The sequence below is a fragment of the Takifugu flavidus genome, chromosome 9 (genome assembly GCF_003711565.1).
Source record: "Takifugu flavidus isolate HTHZ2018 chromosome 9, ASM371156v2, whole genome shotgun sequence".
Taxonomy (NCBI): domain Eukaryota; kingdom Metazoa; phylum Chordata; class Actinopteri; order Tetraodontiformes; family Tetraodontidae; genus Takifugu; species Takifugu flavidus.
In genome coordinates, this window is record NC_079528.1 from 8,877,689 (window position 1) to 8,894,274 (window position 16,586).

At 50.3% G+C, this 16,586-nt stretch overlaps 1 protein-coding gene across 1 annotated transcript in view; it reads right to left on the minus strand.

Annotated features, from left to right (window-relative positions):
- The window catches only part of fat2 (FAT atypical cadherin 2), a 45,708-nt gene extending 32,592 nt beyond the window's left edge, over nt 1–13,116 (minus strand). The window contains exons 1-2 of the mRNA XM_057043449.1: nt 12,838–13,116; nt 398–3,654 (exon numbers count right to left, since the gene is read on the minus strand). Of these exons, the coding sequence (XP_056899429.1) occupies nt 398–3,629 (3,232 nt within the window). The 5' untranslated portion in view covers nt 3,630–3,654; nt 12,838–13,116. The remainder of the gene's footprint in view (nt 1–397; nt 3,655–12,837) is intronic.
- Between the last annotated feature and the right edge of the window lie 3,470 nt (nt 13,117–16,586).

The window sequence follows — 16,586 nt, forward strand, 5'->3', positions numbered from 1 at the left end:
TTCCAACATGTTGGAAGTCTCAAATCTGATTTGAATCATCACCTCAGCAAAATTCCATAGTGACAGTGAACTCGCTCTGCCCTGATTCTATCTGAACTCGGGGGTCGAAAGCAGGAATGCGCCACTATCTGCGGAGTGCTGGTGGATCATATTCTCCAAAGAATGTTCTGGTGGAAAGATCCCAAGAATCTGAAGAACATTCAGCTGAAAACCGCTCGATTCAAAATGATGAGAATATGCAAAAGATGCTTCGATAAAGGGACACAAGCGGAATCTGGGTTATTCTTTCATTTTGGGGGGCTTTGATCTTCGGAGCGAGGGAAGAACTTAAGAACTTAAACTCAGCATCATCTTTGTTTCTGTCTGTAAATGCTGTAATACTGAGAAGCAGTTTTACCTGTTTCTTCATCAATGCTGAACACTCCAAGACCTGAGCCGTCGTGGATGTGGAACCTGAACTGTCCATCTCGGCCCACGTCCTTGTCGGAAGCTGTTAGCTGGAGCACCGACGACCCCACCGCTGTGTCCTCCATCACACCAGCTTCATACACAAACTCCGAGAACAGCGGCCTGTGGAGGTTCTCGTTGACGTCCAAAACCTCAATCTCAACAAAACAGGATGAGGAGAGAGAGCGAGGGAGGCCGTGATCTACAGCGCGCACCGAGAGGTTGTATGATGGACGCCTCTCAAAATCCAGCTCCCTTTCAAGGGTCAAACCACCTGTGGAGGAGTCGAGACGAAAGGTTCCTCCCTCCGAGTTCTTCAGGTTGTAAGTAACAAGACCCCCGCTGGCCAGATCCAAATCGACACTCTCGATCCAGAGAAGAAGCGTCCCCACAGGTAAATCTTCGGGAACTTTTATTTTGTAGACTTGGGGTAAAAACCTGGGAGGGTTGTCATTTACGTCCTGTAAAATCACAACAAGTTCAACCATGGAGAACAACCGAGGCCCTTGTTTGGCTCCATCTCTGGCTACGATCAGCAGGTCGTGTCTGGGGCTGGTTTCTCGGTCCAAATGAGCCCTCAGCGTTACCTCACCCGTCACCTCGTCGATGCGGAACGTGTCTGTTGACGTCAGCAGGGAATACTGGACTTGTCCGCTCACATCTGAGTCCAGATCAACGGCGTGAGCGGTGAAGATGACCGAGTCCAGCTCCGCGTTCTCTGGCAGGCGGGTCACATATGTGAGCTGGTCAAACACCGGAGGGTTGTCGTTGACATCGAGCACAGTCACAGCCACAAACTTCCACAAAGTCTTCGGAGGCGTTCCCAAATCATAAACCGTGATGTTCAAAACGTAGAATGCTTCATTTTCTCTGTCCAAGGGGCAAACTAACCGAAGGTCAGCAGAGAAGGTGTCGATGGAGAAGCAGCCGTCCTCGTTCCCACCAGAAATGGCGTAAACCAGCATGCTGTTGAATCCAGAGTCAGCATCCGTAGCCTTGAACCGCATGATGGTGGAGTTCAGTGGGAAGTCCTCACTCAGGTCGACTGAACTCGGGAGGACCGGGTCGAACTTTGGAGGATGTCTGTTGGTCACGTGAACGTCGGAAAATGTGTCTTCTTCCTCGGCTAAAAAAGGCTTAATAGACTCGATGAGTCTGTCGGTCAGCTGTTTGAGAATGCCGGTTTCCTGACAGTCGACCGTTGCTTCATCGCCTCTGTTGGTGACCGTTATCCTGACGACCGAAGCTTCAGACTGATGCGCTCCATCCGTGGCAACGACTCTTAAGGTGAACGACCCTTCACTCGGGGGAATCGCCCGGTTCATGCTGATGACACCTGAAACGGAGTCGATGCCAAACACTTGGAGCTGGTTCCCGGACTCGATGAGGTACTTCAGCTGCTGCAGCTCATCCCAATCGATGGCGGACAGCTGGACTATGGAGCTACCGACGGGTAGATCCACAGGCACGGTCGTGTTGCAGCCCACCCTCTCAAACAGCGGGATGTTGTCATTGACGTTGTTCAGCGTTATCGTCACAGGACATTCGCTGACCTGACTGAAGGGGCTGCCGCTGTCCGACGCCCAAACTCTCAGATGATACCGCCGTTTCATCAACTCATAGTCCAAGTGTTCAGTGGTGGATATGACACCTGTGAGCGGGTTGATTGTGAAAGGGGAGGGGCCTGAATCAGCGAGCGCGTAGGTCACGAATCCATTTTTGCCTTGGTCTGCATCTGTGGCTAAAACCTTCAGGACGCTGCTGCCGACAGGAGTGTTTTCGTCCATTGTGGCCTCATAGGAAGCTCGACTGAACTGTGGGCTGTTGTCGTTTTCGTCCTTCAGCTCAATCACTACACGAGCCTCAGCTTCACCGCCATTGGCCGCTACATCAAACTGGTAGCGGTTCTTCCTCTCATAGTCCAGTCTCTCAGTTGTTACGATAACTCCTGTCCGGGAATTTACTTTAAAGTGAGCACCGTCTGGATCATCTTTGATACTGAAGCTGACATTGCGAGTGTTTGAATTCAGAGAAAGCACAACTACGTGACTCTTAGGGGGTGAAAACTCACTTAGCGTGACTCTGTAGGTGTTCTCCTTAAATGCTAAAGGACTAAACGGAGTGGCTGGTATGTGGATTTGTTGAATTGAGGAATATAAACTGGGAGAACTCGTGTCTTTGGCCTGAAGGGACAGATTGAACCCAAAAGGTGCTTGAGGCCAGTTAATCTTCTTTGTGGAGACTACTTGGAACTCGTTGCCCTGTGAACCTGAGGGGATTACCTCAAAACACTTACAGGGATCCCCTCCAACTAACCCCAGAGATTCAACAGGCTTAACTCCAGCCTCCACCTGCACATTGATGCTTATTTTTCCATCAGCAGAGAAAACAGGTTTGGGGAGATGTGAAATGACTGGAGAGCTCTCAGGCGTCTTTTGGACATTAACCGTAATCCTGGCAACGTTTCCAAATTTCTGGACACCAGATATTTTCTTTGTCCTGTCCTCAGCTAAGACAGTGAGCTCGTATCTGTGTGAGCGAGTGTGGTTGAGCCTCCTGATGAGGCTGACTGTGCCCGTGAAGGGGTCCACAACAAAGGGGTGAGCTCTGCTGGTGAAGGAGTAATAGAACTCAGCGTTGCTCCCGAGGTCTGCGTCCGTCGCGCTGACCCTGACCACGCTCGACCTGAGAACAGCATCCTCGCTGATGGCCACGTTGTAGGAGGCAGGATAGAAGAGCGGCTTCAGGTCGTTGGTATCGAGCACTTGGACGAAGACCTTTGTTTTTGCCCTGAAGTGAAGCGTCTTTTCAGTGGCCTCCACAGTGAGCGTGTAAAGGTCTCTGACTTCCCTGTTGAGCGAGGCCGAATAACTGCTGCGTGTTTTGACTCTCAGGAAGCAGAAATCGCCAATTTTAAGTGCTTCGGCTTGAAAAAGGTCATCGTCGTCCCCAGAGACGACGCTGTAGTCGATTTGCCAGGGCTGAGTGAGCTGGATGCCCATCTTTATGGAGGTCTCCACGTAGGTGCGCGGGGCCGAGTTTTCCATGATGGTTGCGTTGTAGAGCTGGTGCGTGAACCTTAGAGGAGAACCGACTTTTCCTTTGTCCAACTCCCCACGAACTGCTGATGAATGCAGGAAGACTGCAGCTAAAGCGCAGACAGCTACTCCAAAAGCCGGCATCTCTGGTACCTCAAAGACCTCAGATCTGCAAAAATAAAGAGACAGGTTTTAATTTAATGTAAGAATCAGAAGAAGAAGGTCAATCACTCTTCAACCTGGTTCAAACATAAGAATCAAAGAGATGTTCATTGTAGAGCACCTGAGTCCTGCTCCAACACGTCCTGGCCAAGAAAGGCAAGGCAAAGAAAGCTAGCACATTGTCCCCGGGTATCTGAATGCCTGGAAGCTTCTTCAGACAGGTGGCAGGCAAAAACGTTCCCCACAATTATTCCCAAACAGCAGCAGAGCGAGCTTGTAAAAATGATTACTACCCAGCGTTGTTCGTCAGAGCGCTGAGGTGCTTGTTGCACGGTGGCTCAGAACCAGGCCGACCGATGCTTCAGGCCTCTCCAGAGAACCGACGTCCAGGTCGATGATTTACACGCCCTCAAGGCAGGAGCCACCAACGAAGGCTTCCCTCAGCGTGAGAACACAATCACGCCTTTTAAAAACACTTTTCCCTGATTCATTGCTTGGCTAAGCTTTGGGCTGGTGACATCTTCTCTTCTTTGGTTCTATCAAGAACCTTCCTAAATGTAATCCTGCTTGGTCTGGAGCTGCTGGTCAGGAGAATATGAAGTTCCTGTCACTCAAACCATCCACCCGTCATCCTTCATGAAAGCATCTGCTGCTGCATGTGTCAGAGACACGTAGGAGAACCATCAGAGACCCTCTGGAGGGCTTAGTCAGAGAAAAACTCCCTTAAGAAAAAAGGATTTTGTATTCCTAAGCCTGGGGGTCTAGTTTAGATTAGAAAGACAGATACCCAAGGTTTGAAACCTGTGTGTGTGTGTGTGTGTGTGTGTGTGTGTGTGTGTGTGTGTGTGTGTGTCTGCCAAACACACAGATCTCCAAGAACTGAACCTCCCTCTAAATTTCAGATGCTGAACAGGTTTCGTGTTTGAGAAACGCTTTAAGCAGGCAGAGCTTATCAGGTGTCTAATCAGCCTCCATCTGAGAGGAGATAAAAGGTGACAAAGGAACCTTTTTCCATGGTTTCTGATGGAGGACTCAACAGATTCACTGATCCATCCGGACATCAAGGCCCATGATTCCGAGACAAAATACAACCAGATTTCAATGATTTACAGATCTATTTGATCAAAAGTCATTTTCAGAGTTGAACCGTGTGACTATGGAGCCAAATCAGGGCCAAAAAGGTTGATCGTGAGGAAAATCTAATTAAAACTATTTGAAACTGAAACTTTAGGCTTTGATGTTGATTAAAGACCAGGTGATTTTCAGGTTTTCTCAGTTCTGCATCTGAAATTTACAGTTTTAGATCTTTTCAGATTCAAAATGCTTCTTCAGTTTCGGCTTTTTGCAGGGAACAATTTATGGGGGGGCGTGGCCTGATGAGTGACATCAGGCAATGAAGGCTCAGGCCCTCCCTAAATCATGTTGCCTTCAGGGAACCTTTAATCAAATCAAAGCTATCGTTAGTAAATGATTTGGCTGCAGTCATGATTTTATCTCAGCTGAAACAAACCCAATGATTAATCCTCAAACCATCTGCTCTCGTTCATTTAGAATAGTTCAAACCGTCTGTGGACCAGAAGGGTTCCGTCTAAAATAAACTGATTAAAAGTACAGAATTTAGAGAAAGTAACCGAGTCTCCTCGCAGCTGTGACACGGTTCAAAGAGCAATTAAATGATGATAATTGAGGGTAAATATGGAGGTTAAAAACATCTCTGAGCATTTGTTTTTGAAAGAACTTAGAGAAAAATCTGTGTTTGGGTTGGAAAATAGTCAATCACAGAAGGTTGAGGAACATCAGAACTCATTAACGGCATCTTGGGGGGGGGGGGCAGCCTCAGTGGGAGATGAGAATAGATGACCCTCCCAATGAAGAGACAGAAATATAATGAATTTCTTTTGAGCCTCATTGGAGCTGCAGCAGATGAACCAAAACCCACAAATCAGCATTATTAGTTGTGAATCAGGTCTACGCGGCCTCCAAGGAAGCAGGTGAGGAGACACACCTTGAGATTCCTGCCCGGAGTATCAATCACACTCACTGTCACGGTGAAAACACGCAGCTTCTCCCCAACTGAAACATGTGCTCAGAAGTTCTCCAGCAAACTGGTCTGAACCTGAAACTGACACTGAAAGAAGCCCACGTTCATGTTTTCACCCAAACATCTCCAGGGTCCTGCAGCCCGTGGCTGCTGGTACCAACATTCTGCTGCTGTAACCTCACACCGCCGCCGCCGTCCTCCAGGCAGCGACCTGCATCCACACGTTCGGCTCCCGCTTCCTGAATCAGATTCCAACCCCCCCCCCCCCCCCCCCCCCCGCCGCGCGGCTCCGAACAGGCGGGGAACGTTATCTGCAGCTTTTACCAGTTCCTGCTCAACGTTCCGTCAGTTTGACTCATTTCTGTAAACGTTTCCTTCTTTCAGACCTGGACGCCGCCTGAGTGTGACCATGTGACCAGGAAGTCATTTCTGCAGGTCCACACTTGCTTCTTCTCACTGTGACCAAACACACAAGCAGCTTTTGTGCGCTAAACTTTCCCATCCCCAAAAGAATTGGGTCATTTTTGAACAGTTTCATATCAAAAATCATTTTTTTATGATACAGAAAGTTAGTGATTGTTAGTCGTAGCGACGCTGCTGTGACTGTCCAGCTGCCACAAACATAGAAATAAATGTTGGATAAAACCAGGACTAAACCTGCAGCTGGAACCAGTGACCCATCGTTAGCGTCTACCTGCTTTATCTTCGTACGAAGCCTGGATGAAAGCGCAGGTCAAAGGTCAACGGCGGCCTGGCGGCAGCTTCTCCCGCCTCCTTTTGATTTATCCTCCGGTGTCAGATTTACGCATTGATGAGTCCACTGCAATCACCTCCATCAATCACCCATAATTAAAGCTGCTGCTTACATAGTGGGGTTTACTTTCACACACACACACTTTCACACACACACACAGGTTACTTCCATCTCCAGATCTGCTCACATTTCCTTCAAACATCCAGAAGTTTAAAATGATGAAAGGTCGCGACCTTTGCATATTGTACCAGAGCACCGATTAGCAGCACCAGAAATAAAGAATTTCTTTACTTGTAGCTCTTTTTTGTAGCTCCACTTCCTGTGTGATGAGTCCTGCGACCGAGACAAGTTGATTCAAGGATCCATAAAACCGCCTTTGTGGTTTTGCAAATGTCCCCGGGTGTTTCGTAATAGCAGGTTTGATGTGAGCGGGCCAGCAGGCCTCATCAGGCCTCATCAGGCCTCCCCAGGTACCAGGTACCAGCACATTCCCTCCGTTAAGAGGTTGCTCTTCCTCACAAATCTACGGTTTTTATTCGACGCCATTGGGCTGAGAACCATGTGAAGGTGCTGATTCAGCAGATCAAAGTGGTCGATTTCACCCCGACAACACCGATGAAATGTAGGACAACTGATTTTCTTCCTGTTCTGTCACAGATTTGTTGGTTTCCTGTTTTCATCAGACAGTTCTGAGCTGAGATCAAACAGTTTCATCCCCAAAAGTCCGAACATGGACCAGGAAAACTGCATTGGTGCAAAAATGTGAGGAAAATTGAGACGTTTCTCCCAAACTTGTGGACCACTGAAAAGCTGCGACGACGCCGCAGTTTTTCCCTTCATTTAAAAATGAAAACTATCTTCAGACAACATCTCATTTGCATAATTGCAGAGTTCCATTTGCTCCCCATCTATGAAAACAGGTCTGGCACTAACGAGGCTGCTCCGTGATGGATGAGCGGCGCTCAGAAGAAACCCCCACGACAAACGAGGGGGCTGCTGCCTCATCCATCCACGCCAGACACGCAGATCTTTGGTTCTCCTGTCAGGAAACTGGTCTCCAGCGGTGGAGAGACGCGACGCCGTGAGGCCATGTGAGCACTAACGAGAGCAGATGTTGGCAGCTGGAAATGTCACAGAGGTTTCTGTCACACAGCGACGCCGCTGCGCTACAACTCCAGTGGCTTTGAGCATCAAAGCTCCCCACATCTGATAGGCTGAGCAAGTTAGCCACACACACACACACCACACACACACGCGCACACACACGCACACACACACGCGCGCGCACACACACACACACGCGCGCACGCACGCACACACGCACACACACACGCACACACGCACGCACGCACACACACACCACACACACACACACACACACACGCACGCACACACACGCACACACACACACGCACACGCACGCACGCACACACACGCACACACACACACGCACGCACGCACGCACACACACACGCACACGCACACACAGACACACACACGCACGCACGCACACACACGCACACGCACACACACACACACACGCACACACACACACACACCCCGCGGGCCATCACAGTCCATTTTACATGACACACTCCTCGATCACAGATCCTGCTGCGTCGTCTTCTTACGCCCGACTGAAAAGTGCTGAGGATCTTTCTTGATCTCAGAAACTGGGGATAAGAGAACCTCAACATCTGACCCGTTCCAGAAGTTCCAGAAGTTCCAGAAGTGTCCAGCAGACACACGAAGGACTTTTGGTTGCAGCTTCTTGTCCAGAAATGTTGTTTAGACAAGAGGAGGAGCTGGACGTCAGCAGACATCTGGTCTGTTGTGGAGGAACCAGGCGGCCTTCCTGACACCTCTGCTTCCAGGTCCTGATGATTCCAGGGGGGGTCCGGTGGATTTCCTCCTCTGCTCCAACGCATTGCTGCAGGACGGTGATCTCTGTTCACTCACTCTGACCCTTGACCTCTGCAGTCATCTGCTGATTCAGGAACCAGGAGCTGGAATGCCGACGTCCTTGTTTTATAGGACATTAGCAACAAACTGCTGTGGCATCGAGGCCAGAGTTCAATCAAGACCACTGAAAAGTCCTCCAGACTCACAACAAAATACCTGTGAGGGTGGGGTTCCATTTGCAAAGGTTCTGGGGGCAGGGCGGGGGTCTGGGGGGCAGGAAGGACATGGCCTCCAGCTTATCCAGCCAATTCTCCAGCAAACTGGTCTGAACCTGAAACTGACACTGAAAGAAGCCCACGTTCATGTTTTCACCCAAACATCTCCAGGGTCCTGCAGCCCGTGGCTGCTGGTACCAACATTCTGCTGCTGTAACCTCACACCGCCGCCGCCGTCCTCCAGGCAGCGACCTGCATCCACACGTTCGGCTCCCGCTTCCTGAATCAGATTCCCACCCCCCCCCCCGCCACCCCCCCGCGGCTCCGAACAGGCGGGGAACGTTATCTGCAGCTTTTACCAGTTCCTGCTCAACGTTCCGTCAGTTAGACTCATTTCTGTAAACGTTTCCTTCTTTCAGACCTGGACGCCGCCTGAGTGTGACCATGTGACCAGGAAGTCATTTCTGCAGGTCCACACTTGCTTCTTCTCACTGTGACCAAACACACAAGCAGCTTTGTGCGCTAAACTTTCCCATCCCCAAAAGAAGTGGGTCATTTTTGAACAGTTTCATATCAAAAATCATTTTTTTATGATACAGAAAGTTAGTGATTGTTAGTCGTAGCGACGCTGCTGTGACTGTCCAGCTGCCACAAACAGAAATAAATGTTGGATAAAACCAGGACTAAACCTGCAGCTGGAACCACTGACCCATCGTTAGCGTCTACCTGCTTTATCTTCGTACGAAGCCTGGATGAAAGCGCAGGTCAGAGGTCAACGGCGGCCTGGCGGCAGCTTCTCCCGCCTCCTTTTGATTTATCCTCCGGTGTCAGATTTACGCATTGATGAGTCCACTGCAATCACCTCCATCAATCACCCATAATTAAAGCTGCTGCTTACATAGTGGGGTTTACTTTCACACACACACACACACACACACACACACACACACACACACACACACGGACGCATGCACGCACACACACACGCACACACACACGGACGCACGCACGCACACACACACACCACACACACACACACACACACGGACACACGCACGCACACACACACACACACCACACACACACACACGGACGCACGCACGCACACACACAACACACACACACACACACACACACACACGCACACACACACGGGTTACGTCCATCTCCAGATCTGCTCACATTTCCTTCAAACATCCAGAAGTTTAAAGTGATGAAAGGTCGCGACCTTTGCATATTGTACCAGAGCACCGATTAGCAGCACCAGAAATAAAGAATTTCTTTACTTGTAGCTCTTTTTTGTAGCTCCACTTCCTGTGTGATGAGTCCTGCGACCGAGACAAGTTGATTCAAGGATCCATAAAACCGCCTTTGTGGTTTTGCAAATGTCCCCGGGTGTTTCGTAATAGCAGGTTTGATGTGAGCGGGCCAGCAGGCCTCATCAGGCCTCATCAGGCCTCTCCAGGTACCCAGCACATTCCCTCCGTTAAGAGGTTGCTCTTCCTCACAAATCTACGGCTTTTATTCGACGCCATTGGGCTGAGAACCATGTGAAGGTGCTGATTCAGCAGATCAAAGTGGTCGATTTCACCCCGACAACACCGATGAAATGTAGGACAACTGATTTTCTTTCCTGTTCTGTCACAGATTTGTTGGTTTCCTGTTTTCATCAGACAGTTCTGAGCTGAGATCAAACAGTTTCATCCCCAAAAGTCCGAACATGGACCAGGAAAACTGCATTGGTGCAAAAATGTGAGGAAAATTGAGACGTTTCTCCCAAACTTGTGGACCACTGAAAAGCTGCGACGACGCCGCAGTTTTTCCCTTCATTTAAAAATGAAAACTATCTTCAGACAACATCTCATTTGCATAATTGCAGAGTTCCATTTGCTCCCCATCTATGAAAACAGGTCTGGCACTAACGAGGCTGCTCCGTGATGGATGAGCGGCGCTCAGAAGAAACCCCCACGACAAACGAGGGGGCTGCTGCCTCATCCATCCACGCCAGACACGCAGATCTTTGGTTCTCCTGTCAGGAAACTGGTCTCCAGCGGTGGAGAGACGCGACGCCGTGAGGCCATGTGAGCACTAACGAGAGCAGATGTTGGCAGCTGGAAATGTCACAGAGGTTTCTGTCACACAGCGACGCCGCTGCGCTACAACTCCAGTGGCTTTGAGCATCAAAGCTCCCCACATCTGATAGGCTGAGCAAGTTAGCCACACACACACACGCGCACACACACGCACACACACACGCGCGCGCACACACACAACGCGCGCACCACGACAACGCACACACACACACGCACACACGCACGCACGCACACCACACACACACCCTCACACGCACACACCAGACACTCACGCAACACACTCACACACACACAGCTCACACGCACGCACGCACACACACGCACACACACACACCACGCACGCACGCACACACACACGCACACGCACACACAGACCCACACTCACGCACTCACACACACGCACACGCACACACACACACACACGCACACACACACACACACCCCCCGGGCCATCACAGTCTTTTACATGACACACTCCTCGATCACAGATCCTGCTGCGTCGTCTTCTTACGCCCGACTGAAAAGTGCTGAGGATCTTTCTTGATCTCAGAAACTGGGGATAAGAGAACCTCAACATCTGACCCGTTCCAGAAGTTCCAGAAGTTCCAGAAGTGTCCAGCAGACACACGAAGGACTTTTGGTTGCAGCTTCTTGTCCAGAAATGTTGTTTAGACAAGAGGAGGAGCTGGACGTCAGCAGACATCTGGTCTGTTGTGGAGGAACCAGGCGGCCTTCCTGACACCTCTGCTTCCAGGTCCTGATGATTCCAGGGGGGGTCCGGTGGATTTCCTCCTCTGCTCCAACGCATTGCTGCAGGACGGTGATCTCTGTTCACTCACTCTGACCCTTGACCTCTGCAGTCATCTGCTGATTCAGGAACCAGGAGCTGGAATGCCGACGTCCTTGTTTTATAGGACATTAGCAACAAACTGCTGTGGCATCGAGGCCAGAGTTCAATCAAGACCACTGAAAAGTCCTCCAGACTCACAACAAAATACCTGTGAGGGTGGGGTTCCATTTGCAAAGGTTCTGGGGGCAGGGCGGGGGTCTGGGGGGCAGGAAGGACATGGCCTCCAGCTTATCCAGCCAATTCTCCAGCACCAAGCTGGGAAATGGAACCCTTTTAGTAGAGCTGAATGGTTTTACTGGGAGGAGCAAAGTGCTTGACCCCATCAAGACAAGAGTCCGAGCCACAACATGCACAGACACAAACCGGGTCAGAACCTACAGAGCCTCCACAAGGGGGGTCAACGCGACTGAATCAACAGAGTCTCCTTAAGGAACCAAACTCAGCCCAAAATTAACCACGAATGACACATTAAAGAGCTTTAAACCATCAAAATGAAAACACTTTAACACTTTTTTACTTTTTTACCAGCCAACCTGGTAAAAAGGAATTTAAGCCTTTAAAAACTTGATTTAAGCTCAAAGATAGACTGACGGAAGACAGAAGAAAGGGAATCTTGCTACAGGAGGAAATATGAAAGACTGCTAATGCTAATTATTATGGTTAAGAACACGGTCTGATACTTGAAACAGTTTCTCCTTCCACAGCTTTTATGTGCCGACGTGGAACAAATGTTCTCCTGTAGGAGCAGCAGTAAAAGCTGAGGGTTCTGTTCTGCTGAGGGCCATCGTAAACCTTCAGTCAACAGATGTTCAGAGCAGCACCAGACCTGAGCCCAAGACCTGGCTGTGACACACAACACACACACCACACACACACACACACACACACACACACACACACAAGCTCGGTGTCCTGTCAGCAGAGCTGTGAATGAGTGAAGCTCTGCAGGAGTCATGTGACGTCCATCCATCCATCATCAACGATGACAGCTGAGGACAGGTGATGGACGTCTGGTGTAGGAATCATATTAAAGAGGGACGAATGCCCCTGAGTTCTTCTGCGAACCGCTGGATTCTAAACATCTGGAGCCAACCGTTGCAAAATCCGCGATTGCGCAATTTCACTTCACACAGAGGAGAAAGCGGGGGGGGGGGGGGTTGACCAGCGCTGCGGACGTCACGCGTTGACACCTGCCCCCGGAGCTGCGAGCCAACAGTCCGCAGCTCCTCCACCGAGGCTCTGCTGGTGCTGATGGATCCTCCTGGACCTGTTTATTCAAGCTCTCACACTAAATAGTGGCCTCTGCCTTTACAATAAACAGGAGGGAAAACTCACCTCAGGTCCTGTTCGGTGACTCTGGGAACCTCTCTGGTCCTCACACTGCTGGCTCTTCACAAATCCACGGCGCCAGGAGACTCCTGCATGTCCCCATAGTGGTTTAAATCCAGGAAACAGAGGGGAGAGTTCAACCAGAGTTTTTTAACTTCAAAACCTTCGGAAGGGACTGAACCAAAGTGCTGCTGAGACACCTCAACACTCCCTCAGGAGTCCCATCCCCACCCACTTTACACACTGTCCCTCCTCTCTGACACAAACACACACAAACACACACACACACAAACACACACACACACACACCCCTTACATGAGCCCAGATTGTGATGCCCCACCCCCTCTTGCCTGTGGCTGCAGGCCTTTGGGTTTTGGCCAGAACTGTACTGCTAAGGTGTGTGTGTGTGTGTGTGTGTTGTGTGTGTGTGTGTGGTGTGTGTGTGGTGTGTGTGTGTGTGTGTGTGTCAGATCACATTTAACTGCTCCAAATAAAGGGAAAGTTTAACTCTCAGATCTCTGTGACTGAAACATTCCTGTTAAAGTCTTTGAGGATTAAATAACTAAAATAAAGGCAGATGAGTGGAAGCTTTGACCCACTGAGGAGCACTGGAGGTCACTCTGTGGGTTCTGGTGGGGTTCTTCGGGTCTCCTGGGTTCTTCTCCTGGAGGACGGTTGTGGGAGTGAAACTGCAGGTGAAATTTAACCAGCTTTGTTTCACTGTGGTGTAAATAAGACACTTTGGTGCATCCAGCTCTCGCTGTTGAAGTGGTTCCAAAGAGGCAGGATGGGAGCGAAGGCCGGAGAGAGGAACCAGCAGATCGGGTCAGATCAAAAGGCAACTGATAAAATAACACAAACGTGGAGAGTTCAGCAGGTTCCAGGGCCCAGAAACACCGGCTGAGGGACGGCCACGACTCTGTGGGGCCTCATCTCCACTCACCTGGGCTCGGTTTGGTTTTCACCCCCTCTTGAGCTGAACTGCTTCTGCAGGAGCGCACGTGGGTCTGAGAGGGAGCGTGATTGTGTTACCGGCCCATTGAGGGTTGGTTCCACACAGCGTGTCTCACCTGACAGACCTGACAGGAGGCGGAGCTACAGAAACCAAGGTCGAAGATGGACGGATGGCAACCAAAAGAATGAATGTTTAAAACAGTAACAACGGTGAGGTAAAGAAAAGCTAAGAGGGAGGAGGAGCAGGGAAAAACCTCCATGGGAGAAGAGATGCACAGAGGCGGGGGGGGGGGGGGGGGGGTACAAGAGCGGCGAGATGACCGGAGGAGGAGGAGGAGGAGGTCCGGTCCAGAAATAAACAGCAACAGAAGGTGGGCCCAGAGCCACCAACAGCAGGTGAAGGTGGAGGAGATGGAGCTTAAATCCTCCTTACGTAAGCTGCTCCGTCCACCTGGGGGGTCGTTCCGCCCCCGCCTCTGAATATTTAAATAATGTCATCAACGTGGAAATGCTGGTCTCCCAGGACCAGAAACATGACGTTAGCCCGAGCAACAGTTGCACACCTGAACACATCACGTTCACTCGGCTGGTCTCTCACACCAGTGCAGGAAGCTGCATCGCCCCCTGCTGGCCTGGAGGGGTTGGTGCTGTGTTCCTCAAGACTAATAAGGTTTATGAGGGGCTTTCTGAACACAGCTGTAGTCAAACAGAGGAGACCAGGAACCAGTGTGGCTTGTGAAGCCACACACACACACACACAACACACACACACACACAACACACACACACACACTACTTCACCCCATGAGGCCTTTGTACCCCTGACGTTTGCTCCCTCAGATGTTCAGTGACATGTGCTCGTGCTTCCAGGTAAACCTGGAACTCTCCTTCACAGACTGAATGTCATGTCCGAGACCTTCCACTCGCCCCCCAACCTCCACCCATCTGGCATTTTCTCCAACGCTATGTCCTCTCCTAAAGTCACGGGATGCTGCTCCAATCCTCCGAACAGGCAGCGCTGAGGCCGAAGGCTGCGAGGGCTCGCAGGGATGTGAGGATGTGATTCAGAAGAATCTCACCTGCTCTTTGGGACCTGAGGTGACACGTGGAGCTGCTCTCCTGAAGAGTTGTTCAGGTTGATTCTGTTACCATCTGTGATGAGACCTCGTGACAAACTGGTCCGGCTGATTCAAGGCTGCAGGTAGAGACCGAAGGAATGAGCGCACCAGTGCGAGGTGACCTGGCTCTGCCTTAGAGATGGAGCCAGGAGATCCAGATCCTGGTTCAGGTCAGGATCCTGAGAAGAGGGGCCAGTCTGTCATCTTCATGGACTCTGGATCATGGTGCAGGTGTGTTCTGATGTCTTTCACAACCGCGCATGTTGTGTAGCCTCTGTGACCTTTGACCTCTGCGATCTGAGCATTGCTGCCTCCAAACCAGGTCAAGTTGGTGTTTGTAATAAAACAATGTGGTCCAGCGAGTTCTGACTTTGTGTTGTGAATATACGGTCAGTGGCGGTGTCCTGTTGTTTATGCACACGTGCGCGCAGACACACACTAACAAAGGTCAAAGCCTGGAGGTCAAATTCATATGATCATGAATCAAAAATAATAATCAATAATTTGTTTAAACACACAATAACTATGAAACAAAGCTGTTCGTTCTATTTTCATAGATATTTGAGGTTGTGATTATTGTAAAGCTACGATTCATGTGTGTGTGTGTGTGTGTGGTGTGTGTGTGTGTCAGATCACATTTAACTGCTCCAAATAAAGGGAAAGTTTAACTCTCAGATCTACGAACACACACAAGCACGGAGAAACCCGCGAAGCTGCAGGTGGACATCAGGACGTGTGGACGGGGGAGGAAGCTGAAGCTGATGGACGAGGGCCACGGTTGCTTGGTGCACGATGTGGCATCAGTGTAGGTGGCGATGGGAGGCCACGCCCCCTACCCTGTAGATCACGATGGGAGGCCACACCCTTAATGAGTAGGTGGCGATGTGAGGCCACGCCCCCTACTCAGTAGGTGGCGATGGGAGGCCACGCCCCTACCCTGTAGATCACGGTGGGAGGCCACGCCCTTAATGAGTAGGTGGCGATGGGAGGCCTTTAAGCCATGTGACTTAAATTGGGAAAAACTTAATTTGGCTTAAGTGAGACGAAGAATTAATGCAGAGAAGAAGAGAAAATGATGAAGCATCACCGTTGACAGTGACATCCATCCATCCATCATCCATCCATCCATCCATCCATCCATCATCCATCCATCCATCCATCCATCCATCCATCCATCCATCCATCCATCCATCCATCCATCATCCATCATCCATCCATCATCCATCCATCCATCATCCATCCATCATCCATCCATCCATCCATCATCCATCCATCATCCATCATCCATCCATCATCATCCATCATCCATCCATCCATCATCCATCCATCATCCATCCAGACCAGAGAACCTTCAGACACAGGCAGAACACAGTGTTCCATGTGATGCACCTGTGGCATCAGAAGCTTCTACTTTCCCTCACATATTCTGGGATTCAGGTAAACTACAAAACGTCCTGTTTGCAGATGCTTCAGCTGCTCCGTCTTTCATCACTTCACTTCTTTGCTTGTTGCCCAAAAGGAATTTGAGTAAACAGAAAGGTTTTACTGACCCCCACCCCCCACCCTGACCCCCCACACCCACCCCCACCCTGACCCCCACCCCCCACACACCCACCCCCCTCATGGCAGCAGGTTCTAAAGACCTTCAGGAGACCAACAACTGTTCGGCCGGGTAGTTCAAA